Below are 17,563 nucleotides of genomic sequence, written 5' to 3' on the forward strand. Positions count from 1 at the left end.
TGAGGATAAATTTAACCAGACAGTTAGATTCAGAACTGTGTAGGAAACAACGTGTAAGACCGTAAAAGTTTTGATATCTGTTTTCTTTTGATTTTCCCACGACTTTTCTACCGTCATGAAAAGAAGGGTCTGTGTTGATCGAAAACAGAACATTATGAATGTAACAAACTTTTCAGGAACTGCACATATCTATGTCTACTTTACAATAACCATATGTTACACTGTCTTTTGTGAAGTTTCGTGAAATGATTTGAAGTATCTTACAATGTATTTGCAATTTCTCTTGTAGTGTTTACAGCGGTAGTCCACATTTTGTCGATTATCGCCAGACATTTTGGAAAATAAGATACCCCTTAGAACAACGAAACTGTAAATATGATTAAATCATCCCACACAATCACATAATACTTTGGTCAAATAGTTACTGTTTGTAAGTTCTATAGATATATATCTAAATATATTGTTTCTCTTAACAGCTTACATTTTGCGTGTTGAGCTAAGCGATATTGCCCGCGTAGTAAAACTGGTTCCACTGTTGGTACGCGCACCCGCAGTTTAGGTTGGCAAGAGCCCAGTCAAATGAGAAGTTGTCCTCCATTACCGCGAAGATTTGAAATGAATCGTTTAAAGTTGTAATCAACGAAGAGGGTTCATATCAGTTAGCAGCTCTACTGTTAGAAAAAGTAAGTCCATTCGGACCTAATTTCTGGTTTGATTGAGCTGTCATTATGATCAGCCACAGTTATGTCTGATCAAAACAACTTGAGGTGCCCAACTTGACAACGACGTGACTTCGAATCACAATGTCATGTAGGCTAGATCTATGAGTATGGCGTGATATGACTCCCCGTCACTTTATTAGGTGTAATAGCTAAAACGGCACCTCAGCAAAACATCACCGAGCGAAAACTTCATCTCGCCTAAAGGGAAAAGGTCGTCGGAAAACGGCTAGATCTACTATTGTCTGGCGAAAACGGCACCTTATTTTGTTTGTACCTTGGTACTGAAAGACATGAAATAAAACTCACATTGTCAGTTGCAAACAAAAATAACTGTGAAATGTTAAAACAACTTTACATTGGTAACTAGCCTCTACTCGAATTTACTTGCCAACTCTGATTGGGAGGCGCAACTAAACTTATTGTAAAAACATTAGAAATCTACACGCTTTGAAGTAAAATAAATGAAATTAACCTCACATGGTCACTTGGGAAATGTTAATCGCCTTAAAATAAGTTTGCACTAGAAATTAGCCTCTATTCCAATTGATTGGAGGGCCCGAAAATATCATATCCTTTAATTATCTTTACTCAAATTAACTCAATGTCGAGCTGAAACTGGGTCTGGCGGAAGTGTCAAGAAACTGCATGGACTACATATATTTAATATTTATTTTAGTAGGAAATAAATAGTAATTTTATAAATAATTCATATATATCGCTCCTTTCTGCCAGCAGAATGTTTCTACAGATAACAGACTGGGTCCCCTCCCAAGGAAAACATATATGCTACAACACAACATAGTAAAGCATGTAAATAAAGTATATACACTACTACATGAATCGTTCTTATTGTTGTTAAAAATAGAGGTGCCGTTTTTGCAGGACAATTGGTAGCTGTTTTCGCCGGACAAAGCAGCAACGTTTAGCTGAGGTGTCGTTTTAGCCTGCACCCCTTTATTAGTAATCACCTTGTTCCAGAAGCAGCTGTCAAGTGAAAACAGATCCAATTGTTGCGTGTATGCTACTAGCTAGAATGTCAGGTTATGCATGTTGAACATGCATGAAATTTTCCTTACATGACTTCACATTGTGCTGAATCAGTGAATGCAAGAATTTCCATTTTCACCTTCTGAAAGTTGTCTCTCTTGGTCAATGACTTACACAGACAACAACGCAGTATTGTTCAATAATGATAAATGGAAATTTAATATGTATAAAAGAGAATTATTTTCCAGTCACTGCTTTGATGTGCTTGGTTCAAATACATTGGTACCAATCCAAACAGACCTATGCCCAAACACCCCATACGTCTGGACAGATCACTGTTGTAAAAAATATTTGGGATTGATGAGACACAAACAGATTCTTCAAACTTAAACCTTAATGCATCATTATTTCAGCCAAGTTTCAACATGAATATCCTTGACCTACCCTCTATGAAACTGTTTGTGTCGGACCTGCAACATTGTGAGAAGTCCTCTGAAGCCATCAATCCTAGTGTCAAGACTGTCAGCTGGGAAATTAAAGTGCTTGGCAAGAAGAAGTTATTTGGGTGTGTGTGGGTACAAGGTTTGGTGGTGCAGGTAAGTGCTAAGACCAGCATTCAGCATGTTCAGGAATTTATCTAGACCTGCTCACATATTCTGCCCCATGTCTGCAGCTAATGTCAGTATAAACCCTCACTTGGAATAATAAAAAAATATCTGAATTCATGCTTATATCAACGCGTGGCAGTGTTACGTTGATTAATGAACAGTTTGCATACTCGTATATGCAAGAGGCCGACGTATGGTTGTCAGTAGGAAGTGACAACTTGGAGACGGTGGCTTGCGGTATATACAGTTTTACTTTATACATGTAGATATATACATACAAAAGACACTTTGTGCCATGTCAGCACATAGTGGTTGTAGTTGTCTTGGTGCCCCGGAGCACCCAGCCTAACCCTAGCTAGGCTAAGGGTAAGACCTTTTCTTTCTCCTTCTCTCTTTTCTCCTTCTCTTTTCTCTCTGGACCAAGGCTTATATAGCCAAGGTCACCTGACATTTAGTAAGTAATAAATATAAATGTAAACAGTAAATCATCAGTGACATACTTGCACATCCTGTTCAGGATGACAGACGGTCGATGTACACAAAACTGGGGATTAACAATTAGAATTAGCATCTTATAAATAACAGCAATTAAATGTTTCAAGGCATATAGATGTCATGGCTCCAGGGTAATGAACCTTTGCAATCAAATGTTCTTCAGACAATGGGTGTCGTAAATCAGTCACCATGACAACTTCCCTCCGTTACGTGAAGCTTGGACCCCAAGCTTATATGAGTCCAAATTGATATGTGTGAACTTTTTCACCAACGAAAACAACCATGCAAATGGGAACAAAATCAGTTACATGAAATCCTTATGCAACAAATATATCTATGCAATGACAGTATGAAAGTAATCATCTAGCCAATTCGATTTAGTGCCAGTTTGAAAACTAACCGAGTGATCTTTGTAATGTGCAATTTCACTACAAGGTAATTACTGCTTTTCACAGATTCAATAAATATATCACTGAAGGTTCTTTGAATTCAGGAGTCTGGCTTGGCGGTGCGACTCAGTACCGAATAATGATAATGAGTAATGTCATAAAAAGTACAAATTAAACATCTCAGCAAATATTTCGCATAAAGAAATTTGAAACCAGGAGTCTAGCTTTACCGCGTGACTCAAACGGTACTTGTGGGTACTATTGCCCTTTTAAGTACAATGGGTGCTCTTCCCGTGTCTTTGACGGAGCTTGCCCAGATATTGTGGGTGCGATGCCCAAGAAAAAATATCCTTAATTCCGACATCAAAACTCTGAAATGCTGAATACTGCTGTGCTGTTAATTACTTAATACTGACATACAATAAACATATGTGTAGGGGTGGCTCACCCAAGAATATCCCTAATCTGAATTCAAAGTCCTAGACAATACATTCAATTTTGTACCAAACTGTGCACATTAATTACTTGTAACAAATGACAAATTTTGTCGTTTAGATTTTTAAAATTACGAGTCGAGCTTAGAGGTGTGACTCGATAACCCTACAGCTTAGGTTTGTCTGGGCCCTAGCTGCAACTATATGTCTGGCGTGGCCTGGAGACATTTCAAAGATCCCCTACACAATAACTTCAAAGATCTAGCTGACTAAAGATGTAATTTGGAGTATATTGCACACATACAAAACTGAATTTTGGAAAGACACATTTTGGCATTAATATACTGGCTTTGATTAAACATACCTGGTTGCACTATTCAACAGTCACACAATATATATCCTTGATTGAGTCCATGTAAGTAAACACAAATTAGTAAGTCCCAATGAGATATCTTGTACACAGTGTCCATCTTGTAGGTGCCCGTGAGGCGGTTCCTGTATTGTGCAGGGTCTGCATGAAGATGGCTGTGGTCGGGTCTCTGTGGGATAGGCGTGTATACTTCTTTTCTTAGGTCATGTGCAGGAACGACATCTTGAAGGGGAAGTCTTAGCAGTGTTGCTAAGATATTCGAGCAGGGAAGGTTTGGGATCGGAGAGCTTGTTCTTGATCGGAGAGGTTCTTGTTCTTTCTTCAATCTTGTTAAAGGCCATTTCTTCGTTCTTGGTGACTGGCCTCCAGGAAGGTTGTATATCCTTTTAATAAGAGACTGTCACTTCCTACAGTTTTGTGAACCATATGCCATGCTGCAAAGAGGTACAGGAAAGGACAGACTAAGAAGTCTGTCATACCCGATAGCTCCACCAAATTATCAACGCGTGGCGGTGTTACGTTGATTAATGAACAGTTTGCATACTCGTATATGCAAGAGGCTGACGTATGGTTCTCAGTAGGAAGTGACAACTTGGAGACGGTGGCTTGCGGTATATACAGTTTTACTTTATACATGTAGATATATACATACAAAAGACACTTTGTGCCATGTCAGCACATAGTGGTTGTAGTTGTCTTGGTGCCCCGGAGCACCCAGCCTAACCCTAGCTAGGCTAAGGGTAAGACCTTTTCTTTCTCCTTCTCTCTTTTCTCCTTCTCTTTTCTCTCTGGACCAAGGCTTATATAGCCAAGGTCACCTGACATTTAGTAAGTAATAAATATAAATGTAAACAGTAAATCATCAGTGACATACTTGCACATCCTGTTCAGGATGACAGACGGTCGATGTACACAAAACTGGGGATTAACAATTAGAATTAGCATCTTATAAATAACAGCAATTAAATGTTTCAAGGCATATAGATGTCATGGCTCCAGGGTAATGAACCTTTGCAATCAAATGTTCTTCAGACAATGGGTGTCGTAATTCAGTCACCATGACACTTATCCAAATAAAACATATTGGGCCATACCTTTTCCTCACCTTATAATATATGAGAAGATAATCTTTGTGTCCTCTTAATGAAGAGGTAATGAAATATTAAAGCTCACTAGTAAAACCTGGTGGGAAGAACAACAGCTTTTGATTAACGTCTTACTCATCTTATCTATGCAGGGTCATGGGTGGACCAGTCATCTAAGGTGCCACAATTAGCTAAGCAGAGTTGCGTCCTTTAGGCATGCTAGAAACCTATGATCCTGGGTTCGAATCCCAGTTCGCCCATATGTTTCTAGGCTTGTCAGCCTGCTCATTAGTTTCCCTCATGTGCTAAACTTCTGAGACCTACACCATTTCAGGCTTTACTCCCACACAATGTGACATTAACATGATTAAGCTGACACTGACACTCATGATGTAACTTCATTACTGTTAGAAGCAGGGTTAAACCAAACTCACTCGCTCTAATTTATGCTTACGTCATGATGTAACAGAAGCAGTGTTAAACCAAACTCACTCGCTCTAATTCATGCTTATGTCATGATGTAACAGAAGCAGTGTTAAACCAAGCTCACTCGCACTAATTTATCCTCACTCTATCAACCACAGGTTGTGTTTTTGGTTCCCAACATAGTATTACTGCTGGGATTTATCAAGGTGTTTGCAGATGCCAATGTATGTCCCACATCAACTGTTAACGTCTTAAAATTCCCATATTGGAACTAATATCCTATTTCAAGTCATGTTAATTGTAACTTATGTTTTAACTTTGCAAATGTGACTTTTGTTTGTTGTTTTATGCAGCTGTCAGCAATTTTCCAGCTGTCACAGCAGCCTGTAAATAATTGAGTCATCTCTGTCATAACCAACTAGTGGTTGGTATAATGCTGTTGGTGTATGATGATACGTGTATGTATAAACAACCAAGTCACCAAGTTGCCAATGTAGTCACCTGTTATGACAAGCAATAGACTGCTGGCGAGATAATCCAACATGTGACTAAGATGTAAAATGGTGTCATTTTACATTGCTGCGTGAAATCTAATCGTAAAATAACACTCAATTAAAGAAAATTAGGACTGAAGAACTGATTTAAGACAAAATATCCTTTTCCCCCAATTTTCTTGATATAGAATCTAAATTTAACATGACAGATAAATCCTGTGTTGACTGCCAGGTGAAACTGCCTCATTTGAATTTTATTTAATTATATTTAATTTCACTGATTTTTTAACCAAATAAATTTTACTAACACCATGTTTTTCCAGAAGAGTGAGAAAGGAGACGAGATGGTGCTTGATGATGGGACAGGGACTGCACGGATAGTGGGGTGTGACAAGGTCCCTCCAGCCTGTCCCCGAGTAAAACCAGGTGAACCAATCCTACAATCTGTAAAATTCTATCCTCTTCTTTGTTCTTGTTAAAAGTGGGGGGCTCTGGTGGCCCAGTCGTCCAAGGCGCCGCTATTCGCTGTGCAGAGTTGCGTCCCTTGGGCATGTCAGAAACCTATGATTACGCCCCAATTATGTTTCTAGGTTTGTCAGCACCACACCCGTGCTCGTGGGTTTCACTGAAGTGGTAAATGTCTGAGACCTGCATCACTTTGGACTCTCCTCCAACATTAAGCTGACACGCCGCGATATAACTGGAATACTGTTAAAAGCGGCGTTAAACCCAACTCAATCACTCACTGTTAAAGGTGTGGGGCAGTGGTCTGCTGGTGATGACAGCACAGAAAGTCTGGGTTTGATTGGGTACAAGGTATGAAGCTGTAATGTTCCTGAAATATTGCTAAAAGCAGCATTAAACCTAACTCTCTCCTTCTAAAGGAGAATGAACTTCCTGGACTTGTTTGCCACCATAGCTTCGTATCAGATTCACTACCTTCGCTCCTATCTCTAACATGTGTGTGTCGTGCTACAAGAACACTATGGTTACGGATGGGTCCAGGTATTTATTATACCACTACCTTCACTCCTTTCTCTAAAATGGAATTTCTCTCACTTAAAATGATACTTTCATTGGCGTCATTTTTGGTGTGTGTCTACTATAAGAACGCTATCGTAACGATTGGGTCCAGGTATTTATCATAATAGAATAGAGATATAATGGATAATCATGGATGGTTGTGTGGAAGTATGTATCATGATCTGTATTCATTTGTCCATGCTTTCAGGTCAGTATGCAATGGTGATAGGTGTAATGATAGCTGGTGGTCCAGAGCCTACTGTTCGTGGTATAAAGATACAAGACCTCAGTGGATGCATGATAGCAGAAAGCATGTGGATGTTGGAGGTGATAGACTGTGCCAGCACCTGATGTATTGTCCAGCATCGCGTGACAGTGTCACAAGCACATGTGGGTGTTGTAGGTGATGGACTGTGCTAACTGCTGATGTATTGTCCAGCATCGCATGACAGTGTCACAAGCACATGTGGGTGTTGGAGGTGATGGACTGTGCTAACTGCTGATGTATTGTCCAGCATCGCGTGACAGTGTCACAAGCACATGTGGGTGTTGTAGGTGATAGACTGTGCCAGCACCTGATGTATTGTCCAGCATCGCGTGACAGTGTCATAAGCACATGTGGGTGTTGGAGGTGATGAACTGTGCCAGCACCTGACGTATTGACCAGCATCGTGTGACAGTGTCACAAGCATGTGTAGATGTTGGAGGTGATGGACTGTGCTAACACCTGATGTATTGTCCAGTATCACGTGACAGAGTTACAAGCACATGTGGGTGTTGTAGGTGATGGACTGTGCTGACACCTGATGTATTGTCCAGTATCACGTGACAGAGTTACAAGCACATGTGGGTGTTGTAGGTGATGGACTGTGCTAACACCTGATGTAATGTCCAGTATCCCATGACAGTGTTACAGGCACATGTGGCTGTTGGAGGTGATGGACTGTGCTAACATTAACACCTGATGTATTGTCCAGTATCGCGTGACAGAGTTACAAGCACATGTGGGTGTTGGAGGTGATGGTCTGTGCTAACACCTGATGTATTGTCCAGCAACGGGTGACAGTGTCACAAGCACGTGTAGAAGTTGGAGTTGACCGCCAGCATCATGTGACTATGTCTCAAGCACTTGTGGATGTTGTAGGTGATGGACTGCCAGCACCTGACGTATTGACCAGCATCGTGTGACAGTGTTACAGGCGCATTGTGATGTTGGAGACGATAGACTGATGTATTGAGCAGCATCATGTGACAGTGTCATAAGCACTTGTGGATGTTGGAGGTGATGGACTGTGCTAATACCTGATGTAATGTCCAGTATCGCGTGACAGAGTTACAAGCACATGTGGGTGTTGGAGGTGATGGACTGTGCTAACACCTGATGTATTGTCCAGTATCATGTGACAGTGTCACAAGCACAAGTGGATGTTGGAGGTGATGGACTGTGCTAAGACCTGATGTATTGTCCAGTATCGCGTGACAGAGTTACAAGCACATGTGGGTGTTGGAGGTGATGGACTGTGCTAACACCTGATGTATTGTCCAGTATCGCGTGACAGAGTTACAAGCACATGTGTAGTTGTTGGAGGTGATGGACTGTGCTAACACCTGATGTATTGTCCAGTATCATGTGACAGTGTCACAAGCACAAGTGGATGTTGGAGGTTATGGACTGTGCTAAGACCTGATGTATTGTCCAGTATCGCGTGACAGTGTTACAAGCACATGTGGGTGTTGTAGGTGATAGACTGTGCTAACATCTGATGTATTGTCCAGTATCGCGTGACAGTGTTACAAGCACGTGTAGAAGTTAGAGTTGACCGTCCAGCATCATGTGACAGTGTCACAAGCACTTGTGGATGTTGGAGGTGATAGACTGTGCCAGCACCTGATTATTGTCCAGTATTGCATGACAGTTACAAGCACATGTGGGTGTTGTAGGTGATGGTCTGTGCTAACACCTGATGTATTGTCCAGTATCGCGTGACACAGTTATAAGCACATGTGGGTGTTGGAGGTGATGGACTGTGCTAACACCTGATGTATTGTCCAGTATCGCGTGACACAGTTATAAGCACATGTGGCTGTTGGAGGTGATGTTCTGTGCTAACACCTGATGTATTGTCCAGTATCGCGTGACAGTGTTACAAGCACATGTGGGTGTTGGAGGTGATGGTCTGTGCTAACACCTGATGTATTGTCCAGTATTGCGTGACAGTGTTACAAGCACATGTGGGTGTTGGAGGTGATAGACTGTGCTAACACCTGGTGTATTGTCCAGTATTGCGTGACAGTGTTACAAGCACGTGTGGGTGTTGGAGGTGATAGACTGTGTCAGCACCTGATTATTGTCCAGTATCACGTGACAGTTACAAGCACATGTGGGTGTTGTAGGTGATAGACTGTGCTAACACCTGATGTATTGTCCAGTATTGCGTGACAGTGGTACAAGCACGTGTGGGTGTTGGAGGTGATGGACTGTGTCAGCACCTGATTATTGTCCAGTATTGCGTGACAGTTACAAGCACATGTGGGTGTTGTAGGTGATGGACTGTGTCAGCACCTGATTATTGTCCAGTATTGCGTGACAGTGTTACAAGCACGTGTGGGTGTTGGAGGTGATAGACTGTGTCAGCACCTGATTATTGTCCAGTATCGCGTGACAGTTACAAGCACATGTGGGTGTTGTAGGTGATGGACTGTGCCAGCACATACATTTATCTGCAATTTCAGTTGATAAAAAACATTGCCTGACAAATTAACTACCTGAAAAGTCAGATCATTAAAGGTCAAAATAATGCTATAAATAAATGTCCACACTGAACGTCGTCGAAGACTCACTAACATTGTGTTGTTCTACCAGGAAAATGCACTTGTGCACAAGTCTGTAGTCGCCTTGGATGCAATGCGTGACTGAGGCTTTGAACTCATTGAACATCCACTGTATGCCCCATGTTCACCAGATTTGACATTCTCAGATATTCACGTCTTGAATAGAGAACTGAAGACTTGAAGAGAGAACTGTCTGGCAAGCATTATGATGCCATTTCTGCTATGGACATGATGGAGGACTTCTTACACCACAAGGAGGAAGCCTTCTACACCAGTGACAGAAGTGTGTGGGCCCCAGATGGGATTAAGTAGAAACATAATAAGGAATCAATGCAGTCCATCATACTTAGGCTCAGAACTTTTACAGCCACCCCTCATATTGACTGCTGTAGCATCACATAAGAGACCAACCATTTGGTATTCTGGAGGTGTGTGGGTGGTGGTGGTGGAAGGGGGTGGGCAGTAAAGATATTCTAGATACCAAAGAAAACAATCACTACCCAAAGGTAGCGTATGAATAAAAATATAAGCGACAAGACCTTTCCATATTCATAAATGATCTCTGCCAAAAGCAGAGTTGATTGTACAATTCAGACTATGTCATTAGCACGTGTTTATGAATTACTGTCAAATTGTGGTGATACCAGGTGTGCCAAAACGTAAGTGTATCATATCATCCAGTTTTAATAAAAAGATTGTAAGAGGAACATCAGAACATTCTTTACAGTTACATGGGATAGATAGTATTCTATACATTTATGCGATTTCAGTTGCTTGTAATAAAAACCTTTGCTTGATACATTTATGGATTTATCATGTTTACACACCAAATGAAATTGTGATGTGGGTGTTTCCATTTTACTGAACTAAAATGAACTGAAGTGAATGGGTATCTCGTCTCTTGTGAAAGTACTGTAGATATCTTCACACTGGCCAATAGTGCCTTTGTGTACCATATAAACAGTATCTCAGTAACTTCTTCCTTGTCCCCTTATTAGTAGTCTGTGTCTGTATGAAAATATCATATCAAATTTGTTCTTTACTCCTTAAAATACTTTTGATATGACACATGAGTTTCTTGTTATTGTAGCGGCCATAAAATTTCCGAGTCCCGTGATGGGATTCTGATCAGAGGTCGGACATGGTTCAAATCCCATCACAGGAAATTTTATGGATGCTACATTGGCGCCCAACGTGGGGCTGAGCACGTTCATATATTTTTGAGAAAAATAAGCCTCAGTACCCTACTATGCGGCCTGGGACATGCCTTCTGTTGACGGGGGAGTATGTAGCAGGGCGTGGAGTCATCCCACAGATGACATCCTTACCTTGTCAGCTTGCTGACGGGGTTAACCTCTTTGGTCATGTGGACAAGGCATCCAAACTTGGATCAGAAGGTCCGTGGTTCGAATCCCATCACAGGACTCGGAAATTTTATGGCCACTACATTATACACAGCAGTCAGCAATGTTTCTGACATATCAATGCCTCTGTGGTGTACTGGATAGATTGTCTGCCTGGAGAGCAGAAGGCTGGTGGGTTGATCCCTGTCAGCTTCACAATAATATGTGTTAAAAGATGGTACTTGCTGATACCATGCCTGGTGCCCTGCAATAAGAGGTTAAAACAAGGACTGATCAGCTCGAAGTCCATTGTGAGTGGGGTATTAATGTTAAACTTTGGCATGGTATCTCAGTGGGCTAGCACCCTTAAAGTTGCATTGCTCCGGACAAACGCACGCACGCACGCACATGCACATCAGTATGTGCAATAATCATGCAAAACCTTATTTCACCTCACCCACCTCCAGCTATGTCATGGTAGGATGTAACTGGCCAGACAAGCCCTTTATGTGAGCTACATACCCCTTGGGTACAATCAATGACACAAGCAGCCAAGTCACGAAGCCTGACCATAAAATTTAGCCTCCTGATCCCACAAAAAATAGAATGCTTGGGACGTATTCTAAGCAGGGTCCCCAGGGTGCATGATAGAGAAACTTCTTGATATATTATGATGTCTTATTTGTGAAAACCCTCCGTGCATACGTTACAAGAATTTGAAAAGGCTTTTGCATACTTGTATCATATGCAGGATAATGAAAATAAAGTATTTTATGAGCAGTTCACATGTGCATGATCTAAGAATAATATACATGTACATGTATTGAGACACCTGGAATGCTGTTAAGTGGCATGTAAAAGTTCTGTTTAAAGAGCAGTAAAAATCACCTAAACGAGGAACATATTTTCTGAGTTGGGACAAGGTTACAGACACATTTGACTCCAATGGAGATTCGGGGCGGTCGGGTAGCCTAGTGGTTAAAGCGTTCGCTCGTCACGCCGAAGACCCAGGTTCGATTCCCGACATGGGTACAATGTGTGAAGCCCATTTCTGGTGTCCCTCGCCGTGATATTGCTGGAATATTACTAAAAGCGGCGTAAAACCATACACACTCACACTCACCCAATGGAGATTCAGAAGCGGAATGGATGCCATGGACTCTGTTGAAGCTGACCTAAGCCAGGATGGGAGACCACAATTGTGACCTGCATGATACTGTCAGCCAGTGAAAGTCAGCAGACACAAACTGAGAGCCTTAAGGGTCAGCACATTTGTAAAACATTTTTAAGGCCCAGTAGAAAAACTGTAGGCACAAACATTTTAGCTGAAGCGGGGAGACAATCAACCAGAAGCTTTTACTGCTATCACACCGAGTTCCCAGAGACTCGTAGGTGATAAATGAAGCTATATTTATCTTGTGTAAGTTATCAACTTGTAAACCATCTTTGCGGCTACTGTGTCACACACCTTTCAAAAAGTCTAATCCTACTGTTTATAAATGTGAAAGTTGTTTATCACATTACTTACATAATGCTCAGAAAATAATTTCCGAACATTAACTGCAGGCTTTAAGGGCCTGCTGAAATTTAAAACCATCAGCCTGAGAACAAATCTGTCGGCCATCAGGCCTAGGCGCCGATGTCTATTTCGAACACTACTGTCTACCTTGTGTAGGTATGGATCACTTTTCAGGCTGTCAATATTAAACATGTCCACTTTTATTATACACCAAATGCATGCCCTTAAGCATGCTCGACGCGCTACGTTATTACCCTGGTGTGCGCTCAATTTTCATTCTCAGCTCCCTGCTAAGTATAGAACCTAACCTTCCTGTGAGGTGCCAGATTAACAGTGCCATTACCAACTTATCCAACATGGTACCATTCACTGCTGGTTGAACAGAGGCAGATTTCACACACAGTCACCTGCCTAAGGAGACGCTACATGTGATTCAGTGTGGAACAGGACCAAAGCCCTAGAATCTCAGGAGTCAGACTGCCACCCATTCCACCTTTCCCCAAAGGACCTCACTTGATTTGTGACCTGACAACACTGTTTTCTTTTTACTGACATTGATTCAGCTAAAATATTTTCACATGAGCATTCACATTTGCCCACCATCACTACACTCCCACACAGCACATCTGCACCTTCAGATCCTGGCTCCACCTTAAGTACACTGGAAGAATACCTGTGAAACCAGCCTGATTCCACTAGTGCTGAAGCTCACATCTTGACCGTGATGCTTTCAGTCCACATACAACTTAACGTCTGGTCCACGGTGGGTTGAAGCTGCCGTATTGACTTTGCCATCGGACCCTTTAATGCATCTGGGCAGCTGGTGTCGAATAACTGTATTACCAAGTTCCAGTAGACACAGGCCGCTGGATCTGTGTGTCACTCGTACCCACTTCGTCTGAGTCAATAGTCAGTATTAACACGGGAGACAAGGGATTTCTGGAATGAGTCGTCAGTTAGGATGTATCTGGGATATGTGTTTACCTTGGGCATTATTCTGGAATGGCGATTGCCGTGTTAAGCTTCAACATGATATATATGGAACAACACTTGTTGAATATTGACGACCAAGGTCGGATGTCCATTATCTCACTTGGAAGCCCTGTTAATATCGTCAATGCATGACAGTAAGGATGGTGATATTGTTCTACTAATTTTGTGTTGCATGGATACTTCCAGACAAAATAAACGTACACCCAAACATATTTTCCCAGGGATATGCAATCTTTATCGTTTTTGTATCGTTTTAGTACAGTCTGGTGGCAGAGACCACATATTTCGAATTGTCTTAATCGGTACTTGTGGTCTGGTTTGACTTGACCGCTATTCATTTTGCTAAGTGCAGAGTGGCCCAGTCGTCTAAGGCGCCACAGTTTGCTGTGCAGAGTTACCTCACTTGGGCACTTGGAAGTCTATGATCGTGGGTTCGAATCCCGCCGTGCCTTGATTATGTTTATAGGTTTATCAGCTATCAGCACCATACCAATGCTCGTGGGTTTCACACAAGTGGTACGCCTCTAAGAGCTGCATCACTTCGGGATTTCTCCCACATCAATAGATAACTCAAATACTGTTCAAAGCCGCGTTAAACACAACTCACTCACGCCGTTGGAAGCGGATTCGAATCCCAAATTCACCCTGATAATGATCCTTGGTTTGTCATCACGCGCTCGTTGTTTCTCCACATTGTTTCTACGACTTGCATCGCGTAGACGTTCATTCCACATGTGGCTGCCGGGGATAGAAATGCAATTCCCTTGCGTGCGAGCTGCATTAAACACAGATCACTCCCATTTTTTGTTTACTTTCAGTTGCTAATACTTTACAACTACACTAGTCCTATAAAAATGTGAGAAATCCCTTAAAACATGCAATCTTGACCCAACCCAGTTGAGGCAGAACATATCTGCCGGACAAGCCTCGATGTAGAACAAATCTGCTGGACAATTAAGCCTCGATGTGGTTCTTGAAGCGGACATATAATGACGTAGTCCGATGTGGTCCTTTCATTGATCACTTTAAGAGTGATTGTCGTAGTTGGATTAAATATGTGTGTTGTACACCATTCCCACGTCATATCTCAAACTGATTACTTGACATGCTTTGAGATAACTACAATTCTGTTTAATACGTCTGTAAACTCCACCCTCTCACTTCCTCGTACTCTCATTGACAAAGTGACTTCTTCTGTGGAACAGTGGAAGTGCGTGTGCCCGGAGTGCGGAAGAGAGGCGGTAGGGTAGCCTAGTGGTTAAAGCGTTCGTTTGTCACGCCGAAGACCCTTGTTCGATTCCCCACATGGGTGAAACGTGTGAAGCCTATTTCAGGTGCCCCCTGCCGTGATATGGCTGGAATATTTCCAAAAGCGGCGCAAAACCATACTCACTCACTCGAACGTAATTTCTGACAATACTGCATCAGGGGTCGGTTGCGTGACCCCTGTTGAATCTATACCATGTGTTGTAGATATATGGAACGCTCCTAGATATGTGCATTCGGCAGTATCACTTAAATAAATTAAAACCACCAACATAGAGACTTTAGAGCCATTTCAAGTTATTTTATATTCAAAAGTTTCGGTGAATTTTAACCGTATATAAGTATCCATTCATATTTCATTACCTGCGGAAAGAGTAGATAGACCCTGGGCTGTAATCTCAATACAGACAAAGAAATGCTAAGGGGGAAATTGGACAAAGAATTTTAAGAAATACAATTTTGCGATCCTAATGGTGAAGAGAAGTAATTTGACCTATTTCAGTGGAAATATCTGGGGGCTTCCGACACGACCCTATTTCCACAAATATTTGTGTTGCAACTCTCGGCTGTCCTGGGGATATGAATTCCTCCCAATGTTATACAACTATAATGGCGACCTATGTTCATGCTGCAGTCACGTGTTCAACTTGGCCACACTCGATTATACACAAGCGGCTGTGTTTGTTTGTTGTTTAACGCCGCACTCAGCAATATTCCATCTATATGACGGCGGTCTGTAAATATTCGAGTCTGGACCAGACAATCAAGTGATTGACAACATGAGCATCGATCCACGCAATTGGGATCTATGACATGCATCAACCAAGTCAGCGAGCCTCACCACCCAATCCCTTTTACGACAAGGATAGTCGCCTTTTACGGCAAGCATGGGTTTCTGAAGACCTATTCTATCCCGGATCTTCACGGGTCCAGGCCGCTGTGATAGAGCTGGTCGATTACTGAGTGTGGCGTAAACAAACTCCAAGATATAAAACAAAATACTGCTCCCTGTGCACTGCCCGATAACCATCTCGTCTTATTCCCGTTTTACTCTTGACATCCTGTTTCATGTGTTTGGTGTTAACAGATATTTGACCGCAGATGCCAGGACACAATCACAACCCGGAAGTAGCAATGCAAGGCGAAGATGTGTTCATGTGTAAATCGAGATTAATGCGAACAGAACTCTATACTATGGTTTTAAGTGCGTCACGTTTTGTCCAGGAATAAATTATTTTAATTAGGGAAAACACTGTTTTATCTTAACTTTGTTTTTTATTTGTTGTTTAACGCCGCACTCAGCAATATTCCAGCTATATGACAAAGGTCTGTGAATAATTGAGTCTGGACCAGACAAGCCAGTGATTAATATCATGAGCATCGATCTACGCATTTGGGATATATAGATGACATGCATCAACCAAGTCAGCGAGCCTGATCACCTGATCCCGTTAATCACCTCTTAAGGCAGAGGCAAAGTCGCCTTTTACGGCAAGCATGGGTTGCTGAAAACCCATTGTAACCCGGATCTTAACATGTGTTGTTTTAAGTAGAAGGATTTTACATTCTAGGACATTCCACTTAAGGAGGGGGCGGTCGGGTAGTCTAGTGGTAAAAGCGTTCGCTCGTCACGCCGAAGACCCGGATTCGATTCCCGACATGGGTACATTGTGTGAAGACCATTTCTGGTGTCCCCCGCCGTGATATTGCTGGAATATTGCTAAAGGCGGCATAAAACCATACTCACTCACACACCCACTCACTCAACTTAAGGTGCTATCTAAAGATACCCGCAGTGTATTCATCGATAAAACGAAAAATACCCATAGAAGAGTATTTGTCAAAAGATTTACCGTGAACTCTAAAGCTTTATATTCATCGTTTAGTTAATATTAATTCCTCTTTATCACCAGTTTTCATCTCTCTTTAAATAGCCAATGACAAGTATGATCTTTACATGCTTTATTATATCTTACAAAAAACTCATGTCTTGAATTGCTGATTTAGGCCACCAAGACAACAGGGATATTTCAACGTCTGTTTCCATCAATTTCCGCTGTTCCACTCAAGCACCGTCTTGCCTAGCACGCCAACGTCGACCTCCTGGCGTTCACTCATACTCTATCAGCGATGAACACGCAACTCCGATGATTATGACTGTCGGTTGAAAGAAAACGCGGATGGTCTGAAACTCAAGCAGTTCTTAAACGTGGGCTTGAATTTCTACAGCACGAATATTGGTATGGCACCGTCCTTAAAAGCTGACTTTGAAGGTCAAACACACATATCTGAAACCAAATCAATCAGGTTTCTCTTAGGAAATTGGTGGAAATTAATTCTCTCTTCAAATATTATTTTAATGTTGTCACGGTTACCACTAATGGTCCAACGATAAAGCATCGTGACGCCTACTATGCTATGTGTAACGCTTCTATACATCTCCTCCACGTTGCAGACTAACAGCAACGTTGCACACAACACGTAGAATACACGTAGAAAAGCTACATGCATGTCCGCAACAAGATTTCTATGCAAGGATTATGTATGCGTTTTATTGCTGCAGGTGCGACAACCATT

The 17,563-nt window shown here is 41.9% G+C and overlaps 2 protein-coding genes across 5 annotated transcripts in view; one reads left to right on the forward strand and one right to left on the reverse strand.

The window, feature by feature from the left end:
- Positions 1-17,563, reverse strand: part of LOC124141968 (RING finger and CHY zinc finger domain-containing protein 1-like) — a 52,699-nt gene that overhangs the window by 23,404 nt on the left and 11,732 nt on the right. Inside the window, exon 1 of one of the 2 annotated variants that reach the window (XM_046510179.2) lies at positions 265-347. The exons of the other annotated variant lie outside the window; for it this stretch is intronic. Coding sequence (XP_046366135.1) covers positions 265-333 — 69 coding nt within the window. The 5' untranslated portion in view covers positions 334-347. Of the gene's footprint in view, positions 1-264; positions 348-17,563 lie in introns of those variants that run through there. 2 annotated transcript variants of the gene reach the window in all.
- On the forward strand, positions 566-16,173 carry LOC124141979 (recQ-mediated genome instability protein 2-like). 3 transcript variants are annotated; one of them, XM_046510218.2, is made up of 4 exons: positions 566-683; positions 2,123-2,305; positions 6,334-6,436; positions 16,074-16,173. In XM_046510218.2, exons 2-4 carry the CDS (start codon positions 2,135-2,137, stop codon positions 16,079-16,081), a joined length of 282 nt encoding a protein of 93 aa, XP_046366174.1. In that variant the 5' UTR covers positions 566-683; positions 2,123-2,134; the 3' UTR covers positions 16,082-16,173. The 3 variants fall into 3 exon arrangements, with proteins under 3 accessions (XP_046366174.1, XP_046366156.1, XP_046366168.1); XM_046510200.2 differs by lacking the exon at positions 16,074-16,173 and adding an exon at positions 7,242-10,664; XM_046510212.2 differs by lacking the exon at positions 16,074-16,173 and adding an exon at positions 8,178-10,664.

Source organism: Haliotis rufescens, unplaced genomic scaffold (genome assembly GCF_023055435.1).
Source record: "Haliotis rufescens isolate VD_foot unplaced genomic scaffold, xgHalRufe1.0.p SCAF_2, whole genome shotgun sequence".
NCBI lineage: Eukaryota > Metazoa > Mollusca > Gastropoda > Lepetellida > Haliotidae > Haliotis > Haliotis rufescens.

What these genes read in the sequence shown, in the direction of transcription:
- LOC124141979 (XM_046510200.2), top strand. Translation starts at nt 2,135, where the DNA reads ATGAATATCCTTGACCTACCCTCTATGAAACTGTTTGTGTCGGACCTG. An exon ending in TACAAGGTTTGGTGGTGCAG is followed by an intron (nt 2,306 to 6,333) that starts GTAAGTGCTAAG and finishes ATGTTTTTCCAG; the next exon opens with AAGAGTGAGAAAGGAGACGA. An exon ending in CTGTCCCCGAGTAAAACCAG is followed by an intron (nt 6,437 to 7,241) that starts GTGAACCAATCC and finishes CCATGCTTTCAG; the next exon opens with GTCAGTATGCAATGGTGATA.